The 19,886-nt window shown below is 39.6% G+C and overlaps 1 protein-coding gene across 1 annotated transcript in view; it reads left to right on the top strand.

Moving 5' to 3' along the window:
• The window catches only part of KIF18A (kinesin family member 18A), a 141,460-nt gene that overhangs the window by 88,310 nt on the left and 33,264 nt on the right, over positions 1-19,886 (top strand). The window contains exon 13 of the mRNA XM_054972147.1: positions 8,832-9,070. Within this exon, the coding sequence (XP_054828122.1) occupies positions 8,832-9,070 (239 nt within the window). The remainder of the gene's footprint in view (positions 1-8,831; positions 9,071-19,886) is intronic.

The raw sequence follows: 19,886 nt of genomic DNA, 5'->3' as shown, positions 1-19,886 counted from the left end.
GAAGAATACATGATATTTACAGATTTCATGGAAGCCTACCTCTATGTACCAATACTGACAGCCCATCAACAATACCTAAGATTTTGCATGGGGGTAAAAAATCAGTTGGCAGTTCTGAGCCATCCCTTTCGGCCTGTCCACTGCGCCAAGAGTGTTCTCAAAGCTCCTGATCAACCCCATCGTATGTCTCAGAGAGAGAGGTAGTCAGGATCACTTGTACCTAGACGATCTCCTGATCAGATCAAGTTTTTTAAAAATCGCACCACAATACTCAGTTCACCATTCAGTTCCTAAAAAGCTGGAACACCGGGGTATGATCATCGAAAGAGTGTTATCTATCCCTCACCAAAGAAAAGATCAGGAAGACCAAACAGCTGGCCAAGTCTGTCATCAGAGTGCAAAATCATTTCTCACGATACTACCCAAACAGATGGGTTTGCTAGTGGCCAACAACAATGTGATACTTTGGGGTCGTCTACATGTAAGACAACTTCAGACCTTTCTCAGATCTTTTTTATTTTATTTTTTAATATCTAACATAAAAAACTACAAAAGACTACAAAAGTATAAAGGGGAGGGGGGAAAAGGGAAGGGAGGACTGGGAAAAGGGAAAAGCAACATACAAACAACAAACACTACACTACATGTCTTGTATTCCCTTCATGCTGCAATTTTTCTTAAAAGTTAACTTTCTATTATGCTATCAGATTGGTAGGTCTTATACAATACAGATTATATTCAGGATCAGGACTTCTTCCCCCCCCCCCCCTTGTGTCTCGGTCTCAATTCTCTCTGTGCAGCTGGAGCAGCTGCGCCCGCTCTTTCCTCCCCCCCCCCCCACTTTCCCCTTCAGACTTCGAACTTTCTTCTTGCTGAAACTCCTGATGGTTGAACAAAAAGTCTGTCAGCTGCGCGTCCGATGTGATCTTGTAAGTTTGATCCTTATATCTGAACCAGACGCCTTCTGGAAACAGCCATTTATATTTTACATCACATTTCCTCAAGAAAGCTGCAAGTCCTTTATACTTGAATCTTCTTTTACGAGCCAAAAATGGAACATCCTTCAATATTTTAACCTTATTGCCCAAATAATCCAAGTCCACGTTATACGAATTGTCTAAGATGGTGTCCCGAGTCTTCTTAGATAAAAAGTCAATAATAATCTCGCAAGGCAGCTGATGCTTCATTACATACTTTGAAGATGTCCGCCGGACTTCCAAAATATCGCTTTTTAACTCTTCTTTAGTTGCCTTTGCGAATGGCGCCAAAAGTCCAGACACCAAATCTTTTAAATTTTCACTTTGCTCTTCTTTTACATTTTGAAGACGCAATACCGTTTGGGCACGGTCCACTTGCAATCCTATTATTTGATTCTCCAAAAGCTTCACTTCCTTACTTGTTGCTTTCATGAGTACTGCGTTCTCGTGCGCAGACTGCTCTGCTCCGGTCGCTGTTTCTTTAATGGCTTTCACTTTGCTCTCCACTGAATCAACCTTTTGCCCCATTTCATTCAGTTTCGCTACAAAGGGCTGCACAGCATCGAAGACTGCTCGTCTCACCATCTCTTCCAAAGTTTCCCCCTTCCCCTGTAACGTCGCCATCACCGATTTACTCATTGCTGGGCTCTGCTTTCTCATCGCCATCTTAGGGGGGGGCGCCAACTAAGTTCTGAAACTCGGTGCAGGGGAAGAAGTCTGCGCCTTTTTAACTTCAACTCCCACCGATCCTTCTCATATGCTTAAAAATCAGAAGGGATTCGCTTACTTACAGGTCTTCACCTTAAATCTGCTTATTGCCGTTCTCCATGGCCCAGTTGGAAAGAAGAAGGGAAAATTCCCTGCAGGAAGCAACAACACTCAATATGCAAAATCTCTCTTATAATAATAAATATTTGATTTACAAAGTGCACGTGCCTCTTACTTCTTCAAACAGTGTTACAAATCCGTAACTACAATTCCTAAACATACAATAATCCAAAGACGGCGCAGTATACAAATGGACTTAGGTTTGATAGAAACTCAGTCCAGCTCTAGTCCTTCAAATGCTTCCTTTAGTAAGTTTGTTCATTCTTCTCATGCTGTTATTTCAATCCCAGGTTCTTCCAGGTAGGTGATACCGTTCTCAATGTAAAGGAGAAAGAAGGACCGCCACGCTCAATCTGGGGCCGGCTACGAACACAGATTTCGTGCCACCTTCTTCAGGAGCGTGTCACACTCCCCCTCCGAGGAACCATCACCACTTCATGTCTCTCCCGTCCTGGACAATGGCTAGACCTGTGCTCTCTTGCGTTCTCCATGGCCTGGCAGCACACGAGGTGCTGTGCAAGTCTGCCGGCCTCCGTTGGAGCAAGCGGGCAATTTACTTGCATTACCTGCATTACTTCCAGGGGGTTCTTCCCGCGGCGCCCTGGATCCAGGCTCCCTCACTGGGAGTCCTGGGGGTTAACCCTCGCGGGTCAACCGCCCGGTCAGGCTGCTCAGACGGTTCCCCCCGGACCTGCGGAGAGGAGCGTCCGACATGGCCGGGAAAACGAAACCGAATCCAGACCTTTCTCAGATCTTATTAACAATAGATCTTGGAGAAGACAGATCTTCCCATTCAGGAAGAAATCAATATCCTGTCAATATCTTGGAAATGTGAGCTATTTGTCTGGCCCTGTTCCAGCTCAGAGATCAAATGGTGAACTGATCTGTATGGACAAGGTCGCAGACAAGACATATGTAAACAAGCAGGGGGATCCAAGACCTCGAGGCGGCACAAGGAGGCGACAAGGATACTTACCTGGGAGGAAGGTCACCTAGCCTTGATCCGAACTGAACACATCAAAGGCATATCCAATATCTGGGCAGACTGGCTGAGCAGGTAGACCATTCAACAATGGGAATAGTCCCTTAAGAAATACCTAATGGATAACATCTCAGTGTATTGTCGAAGGCTTTCACGGCCAGAGAACGATGGTTGTTGTGGGTTTTCCGGGCTGTATTGCCGTGGTCTTGGCATTGTAGTTTCTGACGTTTCGCCAGCAGCTGTGGCTGGCATCTTCAGAGGTGTAGCACCAAAAGACAGAGATCTCTCAGTGAGAGATCTCTGTCTTTTGGTGCTACACCTCTGAAGATGCCAGCCACAGCTGCTGGCGAAACGTCAGGAACTACAATGCCAAGACCACGGCAATACAGCCCGGAAAACCCACAACAACCATTGATAACATCTCACTTCACAGCACCTCTCAAGGACCTGTTTGCGTCCCAACACAACCATCAACTACCAAGGTACATGACAAGGTTTGTTCCACCCACAAGCAGATGCCCTGACATCACAGGGGCCATTAGGCCTCCTCTATGCATTACCACCCTTACCAGTAATAGCTAAACTCCTGAGAGGGATCAAGGAACAGGGGGCGAAGTGCTAGTGATTGCCTCTTGGTGGCCCCGCAGGCTGTGCTTTTCCACACTTCAACAGATGGTGATATCTCCACCCCTCATCCTACCAACCTCTCCAGTCACATTACAGCAGGGAATGATTTGGCACTCTCATTTAGACTTGCTCTGCTTAACTGTGTGGAAATAGAAAGGAAAACCTTCTTAAGATGGGGATATTCCGGAGAGGTGTCCGAAACTCTCCTAACATCCAGAAAACAGTTCCTGGTCAGAATTTACAATTCCTCTTGGAAAGCTCTCATTCAGTGGGTCAGGAGGAAAGCACTGGACATTTTACACAGCCCTGACCAAACATCCATTTGGACTGGTCAATGACATTCCCCTAAGAAGGCTGCGAATGAAGACCATCTTCCTCATTGTGGTCGCGTCTGCCAAATGAATCTCAGACCTACACGCACCGTCAGTCAGACCTGAACTTTATCTTTCACAACAATAAGGTGATACTTTGTACTATCTCCACCTTTCTTCCAAAAATCTATTCCAAATTCCATAGGTTGCAAGAGATATTTCTACCTGTACCCTAAATATCCTAGGGAGAGACTCTGACACAACCTAGACGTCAGAAGGATACTCAAGGCCTATCTGCCCCAAACAGTGCAAATCAGAAAGTCAGACTTACTGTTCATCAATATATCTCCCCTCAATTTAAGGAAGAAAATACCTTCAGCAGCCGTAGGTGCCAGTAGCAAAACATACACTATCAAACCTCACAAAGCTCTCATCGTAGAAGTTCCTAATGGAATAGTGGCTCACTCTGTGAGGAGCGCTGCTACCAATACAGGATTACACAGGAACACTTCTGTAAAAGAAGTCTGCAAGGCAGCAACATGGTCATCAATCTTGACCTTGGCGAGGTTCTACAAATTAAATCTATATGATTCTGCGGACACCACCTGCAGTAGAAAAGTTCTGCAGCACATGATCTCAGACGAAGACCACAACCCACCCAGAAAGTGGAAATGCTTTGGGAGCACCCAAGATTCCTCCACCTCAGAGGGATAACGGATCTTTGGACACTTACCGTGAAGGGTCCTTCTCCTCTGAGGAAAGGAGGACATCTTGCCCTTCCTGGGTCTTCATCCTCCTCTTCCCTGCTGCCTCATTCTTCTACCTCCTCCTCCAGGTTATGCTTTATTTACAGTACATGTTAACGCAACATGTGTTTTTTTCTCAGTATTGACAGTTGCTGAATGATAAATTAAATGTTACTGTTTTGTGGAGTCACCTAAACTGAAGAGAGGGTGTCCCACATGCCAGACAGGAAGAGGAAGAAAATTAGTTCATGTCTCCCTGATTGGATGGTGGGAATCACCCCAAAAAGTCCTCCTTTCCTCAGAGGAGAAGGACCCTTCATGGTAAGTGTCCAAAGGTCCGTTTTATGCTGATGCTATGCTATGCCTAAGTCTGTAGGAACTTGTGCTCCAGTTCAGAAGTTCTGCAACCCCGGATTATCTGTGACATTTGCAATGCTGGACTTCATTGCTTTCTGTAACAATAATATTAGAACTGAAGCAGAAAAAGAGATTTCTATTTAAGGTGTAGGAATCCTTTTTTAAGTGTAGCTTAGCTGATTGTGGATGGAAGTCAAATTTTCTACCCTTTTTTCAGAGGCTTCTAGACTGGCATCTGTTGTCAAACAACAAACTCTACTAAAGAACATTATGGGGAGGACAGATACAGTTTTAAAATGCTCAGTTAAAGGTTCAAAATAAATGTTCATTCTGCAAGTGGAAAAGATCCAAAAGAATAACAGCACAACTAAGATGCATCATGTTTTTGAGTCTGAGGAGATAAATTAGCAATTTGAGTTTGAGGAGATATGATGAATAATTCTTGCCTTGACTATCATGTCTGTGCTGTCCCTAATTGTTTGGTAAAAATTAACAACTTGAAGTATATAGTGGTCTTCTAAAAAGCATGTTTTAAAGTAGAATAATCAAAGAGGAATCTGACATTAAATATACCGTCATTGGTGAGGTGAAGATTGTGAAGAACAGTTAAGGCATCGCTTCTGAAAATATATCTCTACCTCAAACGTGGACCATTTTACTGTTATAACTCAAGCCTATACTGAGTAAAGAAAGAAAAGAAAATGCACAAGAATGCATGGTTATAAGGTTTCCAGGGCAGTAAGCCTAAAGAGCATCATCTTCATTGAAGAAGGGTGCTATACTGAATTATAGCACTGATACTAGTAATAACATTCAATTTATATGCTGCCCTTCAGGAGAACTTAACACCCACTCAAAGTGATTTACAAACTGTTATTATCTTCACAACAATTACCCTGTGAGGTGGGTGGGGCTGATCGAGCTCCGAGATGCTGTGACTGACCCAAGGTCACCCAGCTGGCTTCAAGTGGAGGAGTGAGGAATCAAACCTGGTTCCCCAGATTACGGTCCTACCACTCTTAACCACTACACCAACATAAGGAAAATTGCAAGTGACCTACTTTGTTAGCTCCCTGTTCAGTTACAGCAAATAAACATACATCTTGCATGTACTTGAGTACATCTGTTTATAAAAAAGAGCTAACATGCATTTAATTTACCATTTTCACATCTAACTGCATTGAATGAAACATGAAAAGTATTCTGTGCTCATATGAAGAAAAATCAAATGTATCACTGTACATGGATTGTATGTGTGTTCACTGCAACTAGTGAAACAGGGCTTCTGTGTCCACTTATCTAGATACTCATCCATAGTTTCAGTTGCAAAGTGTAAATGTGTGTTGGTTCCTTCTCACAGAGGTATGTGTCTACATGCAGGATACACATGTTCTCTGTAATATGAAAATAAAGTTACAGTGGTTAAGGGCTGATGTGTTGTCACTTCAAGCCATATACAGGCTTGAAGAAATTGCTTCTATTTTTGTTTGTATTTTGAAATCTACAAATCTAGATACTTTAAAAATATATTTAAAGGGAATAAGCTTATGAAAGACTCAACAAAGCAATGATAACTCCACTTAGAGCTGAAGACAAGTCGTTCATCTGATCTCTGTCTAGCCAAGGAAGCCATTGGGGTGATATCCGCACCCCCACTATCATTGTAAAAAAAACAGTTTATCAAAAATTTGTCACAAATGGAAGTATCCCAGTTGCCTTCAACATTAGCTGAATTCTTAGCAGCCATAAAAGTCTAATTATTAGGATAAGAAGAAATAATAATATGGGCTGGGATCTAAAGTAGTCCATGTGTGCTATGTGAGGGAGCTATTGACTCCCCCCCCCCCCCCGCCAACACCAGCCCCTCATGGAATACCATTCCAGAGAATTCTCTACCCACTCTCCACCTTTTGGGGAGGACTTTGAGAGGGGTATGTTAAAAAGAAAGATGGGTCTGTAAAGTCCTTGTATGTAGCTGTCATGAACTGAGGTCCTAGAGGCTACATCTTCATTATGATTTTCCCATTTTGCTATGTTTTCTGTTCCTATGTTCTGTTATGTGGCCTTTTTTATGCTTGCTTGGGCTTAATGGACTAGTCCTCCTCTTCTTGGCTAAAGCTCCAAGGAAGTTGAGGATTTAGGATTGGTCCTTGGCTATCTTGAAGGAGAAGGGATAACCAATCCTGAGTCAGATGACAGGGCTCTGAGGCACTAATAAAACTAGGCTTGCCAGGTTCCCACTGATAGTAGGCAATCACCTGGTAATTGTAGCCTTTGCTCGCAGATTGTTGGTCAGCAGCAGCAGAAGGCAGGCTGCCCAGAGGTTGCCCACCATTGCTGGGAACCTGGCAAGGAGGCTGGGGAAATGGATGAGAATGTGCCTGTGTTCCCAACTGATGATGTCACTTTCAGTGAAACCCAGAAACAACAGCATCACAGAAGAGCTGATTCATTAGGAATTAGCCCAAAACATAGTGTATTTGTCATGTTTGTGAAGGCAACTCCTAAACACACTGTCGCTTCTGGATCACACCAGAAGTCATATCAGCAGCAGGCACCATGGCGCATGTGCAAAAAGGTAAAGTAACAAGTACTCCTGCTGGTTATCAGAGGAACTTAGCAACCTTCTCCAAGGCTTGGTGTGCATGTCCCTGGAATCAGTTAGCAAGTTGGCTGTTGCTGGTGGGATGTATGTATGCCCTCATGTTGGGGAAGCATGGGCCATGCCAGCCAGCATATCCTAGAGAAGGACTATGGAGAATCTAAGGTGTATTAATAAATAAGTTCAGTTCATATGTGTTCAGTTCAAAATATTTATTGCTTTTCTTTACCTGGTAGCCTTCAATCTGTCAGAGTGCTTATTTTTTGTACTTTTAGATTTTCTGTTTGGAAGATCTTTTAATAAAACCCTTTAAAAATTTTCTGGGATTTATATGCCCCCAACTCGGTGGATGATCCAGGCAGTTCACGCTTGGAAACAAAAGGGATTCTGCCAGGTGAATTCAAGGGGGAGTAACCTGAGCCCCTCTAATGTAAAGGCAAATCCTCAAAAGCCAGGTTGATAGCAGTGGTTTATCAAAAGCCCACCCTCCCAGCAGTTAAGTGGAGCATTTGAAAACAACTCATTTTGGGCAGAGGGGCGGGGGGGGGGCAGATTATAATGAGTCTGAGAGCGGGGCAGGCTGCAGCCCAGCAAATGTAGCTGATCCTCCCACTCTAGAGGGAGGATCCCAGGTCTTAAAAATAACTTCATGTCATACATATGTTGATGTTGCTCCTATATCTTGAGAAGCATACTAAACTAACTGGTGGTGGCATTTATTTTAATTTGTTTTGATGAAACAAGAAAAAGTGAAACAATTAGCATTCTGCAACTATAAAAACTGATGCAAGAATTGAATAGAAATGCATATTTTAAAAAGTTGTTATAAATAAAGGCACACAATAAGCTTTGAAAAAAATTATGCTAGAAGACTGTTGAAAAGCATAGAAGGAACATGGCCCAAAGGAAGCCATTCCTTGATAATCTTTGTTGTGCATATAAAATGCTGATGGTGAAGAATACCACCTCATGTGAGAAACATATATATCCCAATGGGGAAACTGTAAAGAAAACGAAATTTCTTTGTGGTGGTGGGCATAGTATCTAGACAAGGTGTCTTCATATGCACATTTTAAATTATATAGTGTGTAAGGGGTTTTTTCTTCTCCAGTATTCGTCATATTTTAAAGAGAGGGCAAGGGAGTCACATTGATCTTTTAGTACTTTTATCCTGAATGGAATTGTTTTGTTGACTTCAGAGGATGCAAAGTGTGTTTAGTATCAGGTTGCCCCTCTGGCATTTTGAAAGTTCAAAGCATTCTGGGATGAAGAGGCAAGAAGGAAAGTAATCACATTGTAAATACAACAGCCAGTATTTAGTCAAATGTGTCCCTGACATGAAGTTAACTCTTAGAAATATTTCTAACCATATTTCTGTGATTTTTTAAAAAAAAATTACAGGATACTGAGTGCTTCACTTGCAGTTTTAAGAAAGCAGTACATAGCTTTGAAAAATGCAGGGTTAACAAATGGTGTCCTCTTGGATGACTTCAAGGAGCTTGAACAGCTGATTCAGAGAGAGAAAGCTGTAGTTTGGGCTGACCAGATGGTTAAAGAAGAACCAAAACAAAATGTTCATCCTCTGATGTCTGCTATCATGGCATTTCCACAGCTTGAGCGCAATCAACGTACTCCTTGCCGTAAGTAGAGCATTGTCTCGTCTTCTAAATATGTTTTGAGATTTTGTAGCTTCCCTACAAACTGTCAGTTTGGGAGTAGATTTACAATGTGGCCAAACTTGAAGAATGAATTTGGCATATAAACCAAGGAGCTGACTAAAAGTATTCTTTCCTGGAATTAGTATGTCTCTTCATCCTGGGAATAGTACCCTGATCGAATTTGTAATTGTTATACAAGGTAACCAATGATAGTGCCTTACAATAACATGTGCTAGAAAAGCTGCTCTAGTCTAAACACTGAAAAGACTCAGTACAGGTTTGCACTAGATGACCAGAAAAAAGGGTAAATATCAACATATTTACTCAAATGCAAGGCTAGGGTTTTTTTCATAGGTATGCTATAAAAAAGGGGGGGTGGCTTAGCTTCACATAGAAGTTAGTTATGCCAATAATGAAAAAAATGTGTGTAACATTTTTAAGGAGGTGGCCTTACATTCAATCTATCTTCCCTTCAAGTAAATATGTTAAGCCTTGGTTCAAGAAGCTTGTAGATCCATTTATATACAATAAGGGGGTTATTATTTTTCTCAGTGTTAAACATTAATTTAAATAATAATAACATTTGATTTATATACCACCCTTCAGGGCGACTTAACACCCACTCAGAGCAGTTTACAAAGTATGTTATTATTATCCCCTAAAAAGTTATCAGCAGTGGGACATTTGTTAGGCAGGGATTGTTTTAGATGACTTCAGTAATCTCTCCCCCACCCCTGACATCTGAATTAAATACATAAGGGTGTGTGTGAATTAGAGCCATTTGTTAGTTTTTTACTATGTTGGCTACTGCAGTCAACATTCATCTTGTGCAGACAAACCATCTGGTCAATTTGCTACTGCAAGAATATATGCCATAAGCACTTTCAGCCCTAAATTATATCAAGGCATGTTTCCATTAATATTAGGGAACACTGTTCTCTGTATATTACTTCCTGGGATATGCAAGAAATAGTTTTGCACCAATATTAAGCTGATTCCTGCCCACAGTGGCAATCCACTACATTCAGTATAATCCTGCAGCTCTGCTTCCTAGGTGCTGTCCCTCTCCCAGCATGTCTGCCCTTTCACTGGAATGAGCAGCTTCTGACAGGAGGAACAGTGTAAAGGGACGCACAGAAGCTCAGTAGTGACAACTTTATTTACACTACTGTGGTAGAGTTCCAAAGCCACTAGCTTTCATTTTTCAAACTATTCCAAGGCACCCTGCTGAAACTTCATAAGGCAGTTCATCAATTAACAGATCAGGAATAGTGGATAAATTTATCCAAAACATTGTCATTACTGATCTTTTATCTTCTTCAGCGTATGAGTTGCAATGGGATTTGGGTGTGGGCTGTAGAATGTACTCCAGGTTCGGTCGAGCAATGTTGAGGCCCAGTAGTTCTGAAGGAAGAAAGGTTGAAAGCCAGTGTCCTGATTAAAATGTAAAGGTTTTAAGAAACCAAACAACAGTTTAGAAAACTACAATAAGAATAAATATGCATGAAACATGAGAAATTTCTAGTTTTGCTAGAGCAATATCCAAACCTACACAAGTAAAACCGTATAAAGCTCAGTAACATTGGAAGTATTTGTCGATTAGTGCCCCCCCCCTGCCCAGTTCTGCTTAAAGACTCAATATGAAATGATTTCTTAGTTTATAGAAATTGGTTCCTTAGAAAATTTATCGTTTAAAAAGAAAAGGTGATCTTTGGTAAGCAAATTTCAAACCAAGATTTGTACAGATCTCATCACACCTTCTCAATGTATTGATTTTTGGTGTGTAATCTATTCAAGATGTTGGACAGGAAATGGGGTTTTGCACAGCGGCAGAAAAAGCAGGCCACCTGTTACACAGTGGTGATTACTCCTTATTTTAAAAACCCTATTTCACTTCCAACTTAATTGCCTGGGCTTTACTTGTCAACACAAGCTATACGCTTCCCTTTCTTGGCTCTAGATTTTTGGTTTGCAGCCTGTTTATGAATTGAAAGACGCTAGCTTTTTTAAAAAACCACATATTGTAAAATATTGTGCGTATCTTCTCTTGGGAACATTGCAGAGGCTTTCCAAAATATGCTATATTTGGATAAATTAATTGGTAAGCGTAATATTTTATTTATGCTGAAGATGAAGTATATATGCAGTGTGGTTTAATAAAATAATGTGCATCTCAGGAGTGAAACTGGAAAGGTGTATGTTAGCTCAGTTTGATAGCATGTGCAGTTTGCTACTTTGCTGTGCAATGTGGATAAATTACTATGAGTGAAAAAATTATTTTTGCTAAAGTCTTCTGTAGATACAAAATGCAGTTATGTCTATATACTAGCTATATGGTTTAGTATTAATATATGGTTCAGTACTAATAAGGTTAGGTTTGAACCATGGCTTCCTGTCAGGATGGTTATAATATTTAATGGTGTTTGCATCTCGTCAGCTCACTTGTAACTGAATGGTGTAATAATATGGTTAAGTATTTTGTTTAGCCAAAAAAAGGATCCAATGTCATGTCCGGCTGAACTGGTCTTCCATTTCTGACATGCTTAAACTTCTGTAGTTGTTCTTAAACTTCTTTAATTCTGAAAAGTAATGGAGAATTGGTCCACTGTCCCATAAGTTTCCATTTACTGATGGCTCCTCTTCTTGGGAGTTGGGTATTACAGCTCTACTTGCCAGGGGCAAATGCCCCTTGTTCTCTAAAGTAGGATACCAGTGAGCCCACAGCTGTCTTCCCCTGAAGTGCCCTGTGTCACACTTCATTATGGAGTGATCTTTAATGCCACACTGTTTTGGAAAAAAGAAGTTTTAACCTGCTTCCAGTCTCAGCACAAGTTGATGTTGCCCATCTTCTGCTTAGTGAGAAGTGCAGAGCAGTACTTCCCTCCTTCCTTCTGGCACATCTGATTAACTAGCAGCCCCCATTCTCTGTAAGTGCTGGATAGCAAAGCTTTTACTATACTTGCAAATTACGGTCTATTGTTTACTTAAAGCATTAATTTATTAGAACTGTAATTGAAAGATTTATTAAAAAGAATATAACTTAGTTGAGGGGCATGAAAGAATTACTTTAAATGCTAAACAATAGAAGCATTATTAATGACTATAGGCAAATAAAATGTAAAAGAAGTTTGTGCATCCATCCAACTACATGCAGAGCTCTGCTGATGGAACAGAATGTGGCTGTCTGCAACACTGGGCATGTTGTCAGAGTCTGCAGCATGAGGAAGGAAATTAACAAAAATTGCTCTCCCCCCACCCACCCACACATTGGAAGGGACAATCTTCCTCGCCCCTCCTTAACAATAAGATGACAGGTCCTAGGTTTTTCCTTCATGCCCTTAAAAAGCAACAAATGGAAATAAAAACTAACATTTATTTATTTATTTTATGTCATTTATACTCCGCCTTTCTCACTGAGACTCAAGGCAGATTACACAGAGTGACATTAGTACATTCAGTAGATCAAGGACAATTTCATAAACAATGCCATAGGGTAAATAAACACAAGTTTACAAAGGCGTAACATAAGCACTTCTAACAATACAGAGTTGAAGAAATGCTGAAACAGAACATAAGCAATTCTAGGGCTGACATAGGAGCACATATTTAAAGTGACAGATAGTATGTAAGGCAACATAGTGGTACATAGGGCAACATAGTGGTGAAGTCTGTGGTCTCAAACTCATTAGCGGAGCAACTGGGACCTCCCCCCTCCCTACAATAAAAAGTGTTTTTGAATAATTCAGTTTTGCATCATTTGCAGAAAACTAGTGGAGGCTCTCCTCACCTCCTCAGCCAGGCTGTTCCACAAGGAAGGGGCTACCAAAGAGAAAGCCTGTGTATGGGCTACTGTTGATTTCACCCATGTGCAGGCACCTGCAGGAGACCCTGTTCAGATTAGCGAAGTTGCCATGGGGTAGCAGTCCCGTAGGTATGCCGGACCAAGGCTTCTGATAACAGTCAGGCCACAGTGTTTTGCATCAATTGGAGTCTTCTAGTTAACTTAGATGGGCGACCTATGTATATTGCATTACAGTAATCGAGTTTTGATGTTACCGTAGCATGGATCCAGGTGGCCAGGTCAGCCACGCCGAGGTAAGAAGCCATCTTCCAGGCTAGAGTGAAATTGTAGAAAGCATTTTTTGCCACTGCCGTAACTTGTTTTTCTAGTAGTAGCATTGAATACAGTATAACCCCTACGCTCTTAACTGAGTTTGCAAGGATCAAATCAACTCCATCGAAAGTGTGGAGTACAATGCCATTTAAGATCTCTGCCTTCCCAACAAGCATCACTTGGGATTTGATTGATGGCCATCAGGCGCAACAGTCTCATTGAGTGTATCTTCCATAAATTTACTTACCTAAATGCTGGGTTTATTTCTTTTTTTTTTTTTACTTGTCATTAGGATACTTTCAGTGATGACAATGTGAGGAGTAGATTAGCAGCCGTTGAAGAGTATGGATTGCTAATCAATTGACTGAGCATTATTTGATCATGAACAGAAAGGAAATATTCCCAAATTCCAAGGATGCCCTTCTGTAGGCAGTGATCTAATTCTTACACTGAGTCATGCAAAATGTCCTTCCCTGCAGATATTAGGGTCCTTTCCCAAATCCTCTGAGAAGAGGATATGTCCTACTCACAGTAGGACATATCCTCTTCTCAGAGGAGACCTAGAGAGAGGAGACCTCTCTCTAGGGAACCTGTAGTCTTTCCTTCCCTAAGCTACTGATCAGACGAGATCAGACGAGCTGCAGAGAATGAATACACAGACCTAAGAAGATACAAGAAAGTGTAAATGCCTCTACAGTCTACAAAATGTTTTAATCAGGTCTCAGTTGCATGAAAAAAATGTAGCCTGGGATTTGGTCATATAGAGTTCCCAAGAGTAACAAGTAGGTCCGTGAGGGAAACGAATTATATTTTTCAGTAGCGAGTTTTATAGGCAATGCTAACTAATATAATCTAAAACTGTTTGGGTTTTAAGGTAATTCCTGTATAATTGTTGTATAATTATGTCCAAAATAAAATTATTGTTATCCTGTTTGTAGAAAGATGGGGCTATGTTAGAAAGTCTGAATAAAAAATTAGAAACTTGCTACAGATGAGAACAAACTTGTAAATACAAAGCACCAAAGAGCCATTAAAGGTCTGGTTTACCACCTTAGTGGAAGTTTAAAAAATAGATTTTGAAATGCTTAAATTTAAAGTATAGAAGTGACAAATGTATGTAAAACCTTTTCCTTTTTACTTCCACACCTTTTAAACACTTTTTTTACTGTCTCATAACATTTTCAAAGTTAGAATGCTTCAATTCATACTATGCCAATACTGATCCCCCTTTTTAAACAAAATTCTTCTATTACTTGCTAATAGTTGGGGGGGGTTAGGTACCCACAGTATGTTAAGCGTTCCACAAAATCACATAAAAAAGAAAGGGGATAAAAGAATAATTAGTTGGTATCGAAAGGTACATAAAATTTGAAGCTCTGGTGATCTAATCAAGGTTGGCAGGCCGGTAGAAAACAATGATGACAGATGAGCTTATTGGGAAAGCAGCATTGTTAATAACTAGGAAAGAAAGGGATGGGTGGGTGGGGGAAACGAAACTGTTGATAGTGCAAGGAAACATTCTCTTTTGGGGAAAAGGAGGCTTCATATTGTGGGGAGTATAGACCAACAAGGATAAAATTCATGAATTCAGATGCAAGTTAGCAGCAAATACATTGCATTTAGCAATAATGGCAGAATGAAATATTCTGTTTCTGCCATCCTTTCCCCCCTGTATTTCTTCAGACTTTACTTAAGAGTTTCACTTTTATCAGCAGTTGGTGTAATCAGTTAAAAAATCTTTCTGGCCAAATGATGTATTTTGAAACTTTGATAACTTGACTCTTGAGAAATGTATATCCACATTTCAGTGCTCCTGTATGTGTTTTATATGCAACCAGCTAAACAAAACATGCTGTTTAACACAATCAGTCTACCATATAACAGTAGCAAGGATCTCTGGGCAATTTGAATTCCAATTGTTAGTTTGATAACAGAATTCCTTCAGACGTCCTTCACTTCTCTTCCTGCCAGCCCTCCCTCAGAACTTCAAAGTCTTGTTGCTGTGGGATGAGAATGACAGTTAAATCTTGTCTGAAGAATAAAAACATCCTGTGTTGTTCTTAAACTACTTTAATTCTAAAAAGATCAAGACAGAAGGGAAGAGAAGGCTAGGCTAGAAGCAGTGCATATTTATAGCAGATTTCAAACTCAGATGCAGCTGTGATATTTAACTCCTGCCACTGAGTGCAACGTAAATTATTTTAAGTCAACTAAAACACAAGCTCTAAGTTAAGAGTGACAGTCAAGGCTCTCATAGCAGGATTTTGATTGATGCTGTGGTAGGAGCTTTTCCCTATGTGTGAGAAGCATATGAGCAACAACTCCACTCACAGTCCAGCACTTCCTGGTCTTTTCATGATGAAGTTTCTTGGCATAGTTTCAGGCATCCCATTTCTTTAAGCTTTGCTGTGCATTAGCAAGGAGGGAGGGAAAATCCATTTTTAAAAGGAGGGGGAAGTGTTTATTACTTCCTTTACTGACCAAAAGCAGCACCAATTTATTTCTAAATTGATGATCTAATTGCTATGAATTCCTCAAGTAGTTAAAAGACTGACTTTAATCACAGGTCTGTCAGTGTCTTTCTCTCTTATCTGGAAGATTCATCATGTACAGTAAGCACCCTCCATTCACACTGCCCTTGGACGACTTCCTTTCTGCATCTTGAATAATAGCATAGTACTAATGACCATGTTGCCATTTTTTGAATGCAAGCTGTTTTGTAGCCTCTTCACATCGTCATTATTGCTTTAAGAATGTCATTAAATTGCCCAGCATAATAACGCCTTTGGGTCACATGAATATTAAATAGCAGGAATTCATTCACTAGGCAACATTTGCAGCTCGGAATTCCATGAGTCAGAAAGCTGTTAAAAGAATCAAAATTTATTATTAGGAGAGTAATTGGATCAATCACTGGAAGCCCAGATATGTTTATTGAAATGAATATATTAATATTTGATTTCATTTTAGCTAAACAGCCTAGCAGTCTTGATTTAGCGCTATTTCCAGAAATATGCATGGATTAACATGAGTTCTGGAAGAGGAAAAATCCTAGTGCATTATTTTGCCCCAAACCCAATTAGAACTAATCCCATTTCTCAATGCCTTTTTAACATGAACCTGACTCTGACTCATGTTTGTTAAATACTACTAGCTTTTCATTATATATCTCTTGCATTTGTACATTCCCCTCTTGTTAAGTTAGTTCCTTTGGGGTAAATATTTCCAGAGGCATGACATAGCATTCCAAAGGCTATCCAAAAATTCTTAAATTAAAAGAGAAAATGTATTTATTTAAACACCTTCATGCTTGATTCCTTGTGTGTGTCAAGTTAAAATATATACGAAAAATATATTTTGGTGCTTTGTATGCGCAATGTTGTTTTCTTCTCAGAAGAATATAAACAATTTTATAATAGTAAAGAGTCCAGTAGCACCTTTAAGACAAACCAACTTATTTGTAGCATAAGCTTTCGAGTACAGCTCTCTTCGTCAGATGCATGGAGTGTATCATACCCTCCATGCTGTGGTTCCTGAAAGCTTATGCTACAAAAAAGTTGGTTAGTCTTAAAGGTGCTACTGGACTTTTTACAGTTTTGCGACTACAAACTAACACGGCTAACTCCTCTGGAACAATTTTGTATAAACTGGAACCTTTAATATTATTTCCAATTAACTAAAAGCTTATGCGACTAGAGAACTTTCATATGCTCTTTTAGTTGGATAACAAGAATTCAGTACCATCAAAAATGTGATTTAGCTGGGAAGTCCCTAATTCAAATGTTGGCTCAGTCACAGACTTACTTTGTCACCGTTGTCACATGCACTTTACGTATAGTTGGAAAACACATGATACAGAAACCTTGCTTGAAGCTAAGCAGCTGTTGTGTGGTCAGTGCCTGGATGGGGCATCTCCTGAAGAGTGCCTTGAGTTCATTGATGGCAGAAAAATGAGATTTAGATAGAATACGATAATGAACTGTTAAGTAGTATACAGAAAACTGCCATCAGTTGCCACCTCTAAAATACAATGTTTAATTCAATTAGATTGGAAGGATTTCTTTCAATCTGAAATTTCATGAGTAATTACTATGATATAGTAATGTTTTGTTCTAAGGTGGTTGATTTGTCTGTCTCCTGTTCATTCTGCAAAGCCCTTTAGTATATCTTGGTCCTGAAATCTGAAAAACAAAAGTGGAGTTGAGCACAGATATACAAGTGCTGTTAGGTCATCTTTTTTTTTGTCCCCAAATCTAACTACATATGAATCTCCTCTTCCAAGGAGACATATGGGAGCATCCATTTGTATTTGGAATACTTCCACATTTGTTGAGATAATGGCAGGAGAAACTAGAAGTACAAGTTATTTTCTGTGGATTGTAAACTGTGACATTAAGTTACTATTTTAAGTCCAGAGGGGTTTTTTTTCTTTTTGGCTTTCTGTTTGTACAATGTAGAGACCCTTTTTATTAATGTACTTCTAGTATAGTATGAAATATGGCTCATTGTGGCGTTCAACAAATTATTAATGTTGGCAATACTACTTGTGTTCTCTACCTATCTAGTTTATAGTTTAAAAGCTTACATTTACGGTTATTTTCAAAGTGTTTTCAGTACTTGGTCTTGGAGAAGCTTCTAAAACTTGGCACTCTCATGAAAATGTTTATTTCTCATAGACTTCCTTCCCAGTTGCTCTTAGAACATTTTGCAAAACCCTAGTGGCTTACAGTAAACAAACTCCCCCCCTCCCCGAAAATAGAACCTTATTGCTGTAATGTATCAGCACCAACCAACCACTGCTTTTTCCCCGAAATGCACACTTTCAGATGCATAAGCTAGAACAATGCCACAGAAATTAATATTTTAAATTATGGCCTAAAATGTTTAATGGATAGCTGTTTGAAAGATTATAATTGGATTCCCTTGGCAAAGTATATTGTTGACATTCAGAAAAGTGGCTGTTCAAAATGTTATGATTTGGAGGCCTGGATGATTACTCTTAAAATCTGGTTTTTCTTGCCATAGGATTTTGAAGAATAAATATTTTGGTTGTCTGAAGTTTATTTTTATTGACTAGAAACACAATGTTGGATTGTTGAAAGACTAAAATGTATAAAGCTAGAATAATAGGATTATTTCCAACTGTGGAAAAATCTGTATAAACTGTTGCATTCTGACTAAATATGTATACTTCTTTTCAGTAAAATATACACATTCAAAATATAGTCTGTTTAACCTTGCTGCTGCATAGAACTCAGAACACACCATTTTTATTCAGTCATAGTTTTAAGGATTTTATGCCTATAAAATATATACCCTGAGTCAGAGCCTATAAAGGGGAGGTTCTGTTACTCAGTGGAAGAGTCTCTGCTTTGCATACAGAAGGTCCCAGTTTCAATCCCTGGTACTTCCTGTTTAAAAGGACCACAAAGGAGGTGATGTGTTCTGAGACCCTGGAGAGACTTTGCCAGTCATTCTAACTTTAGTGAAAAAATGGTCTGATTCACTATGTTATGGATTTGTTGTAGGTCATCTAATCCTAAAAACCTCCTTCGGACAATGATATTTTAGCATGTATATTTACATTCTACAATCAGTCCTCTTTTCTGCAGCCAGAGATTTTATATCATACATCTTTGGGCTACTTTTCTCCAGGGAGGACTCAAAACCACTAACAGTTGCAAGTAGTGCTCTGGTTGACCTGGATGGTGGTATCTGGATTCTTGAAAATTCTATTGTATTGCTAATGCTTCCTGACACCTCGATTATTTTGTATTGTTTGTCAGTCTCATCTGAGGATGTTTCCTGATCATATCTTATTTGATTCCTGCTGTTATACCAACTATTGTTAGTATTGGAGTTAACATTTCAGTTGTAGTGCTATCTTTTTGTAGTGACTCCTTGGTATTTGATTGTAGAGTTGCATATATAAAAATGAAGCAGCAGCTGTTTCAGAATTAGTATTTATAGGAAGGATAAATTTAATTGCCTATTTCAAGATGGCATTGGAAACTAATGCAAAATATTGGTTTAACTAAGTAAATAAGCAATCCTAAACAGGTCTACTGAGAAGTTCATCCCATTTTATTCAATTGGGCTTACTTCCTGGAATGTAGGATTAGGAGCCTAAGTAAACTAATAATACAACATATGGAATGAATATTTAAATACCCTGTTTTTTTTTCTTTCTAACTACTTTTGAGATCTTAGCAGGTAACTTTGATTCTTGGCTATAAAAAATATTTTGTTTTCCTAAGTGCTTAGAGCACATACATAGTATCAGTAATACTTAAAACTGTATAAAAAGCACACTTTATGGTACTTGATAAATTCCAGGTTAAATTGCTGTAGCATGTTATGTATGGAGCTGCCTACAGAAAGCATTCAAAAACTCCAGTAGTTTAAACTAAGGAGTTGGATTGCTGACTGGATTCCATAGAACTAATCATGTCGGGCCAGTGTTGAAAGTACTTTGCTACTTACATTTGTTTCTGAGTTCAGTTTAAAGGTCAAACCTAGAATTGTGAAGCCTTAAGTGATCTAAGCCCAGAATTTCTCAAGGGCTGCTTGCATATGAACCTTTCCAGGTTTTAATTTCTAACAAGGCGCCTGCTCTGGGTGGTTATTGTTTCAACAGTAAGGTGGACACAGCATTATCATTTGTGGCACCCTGACACTCTTCCT

This window comes from Eublepharis macularius, chromosome 2 (assembly GCF_028583425.1).
Source record: "Eublepharis macularius isolate TG4126 chromosome 2, MPM_Emac_v1.0, whole genome shotgun sequence".
Lineage (NCBI taxonomy): Eukaryota > Metazoa > Chordata > Lepidosauria > Squamata > Eublepharidae > Eublepharis > Eublepharis macularius.
This window is presented reverse-complemented; position numbering and strand designations above follow the sequence as displayed.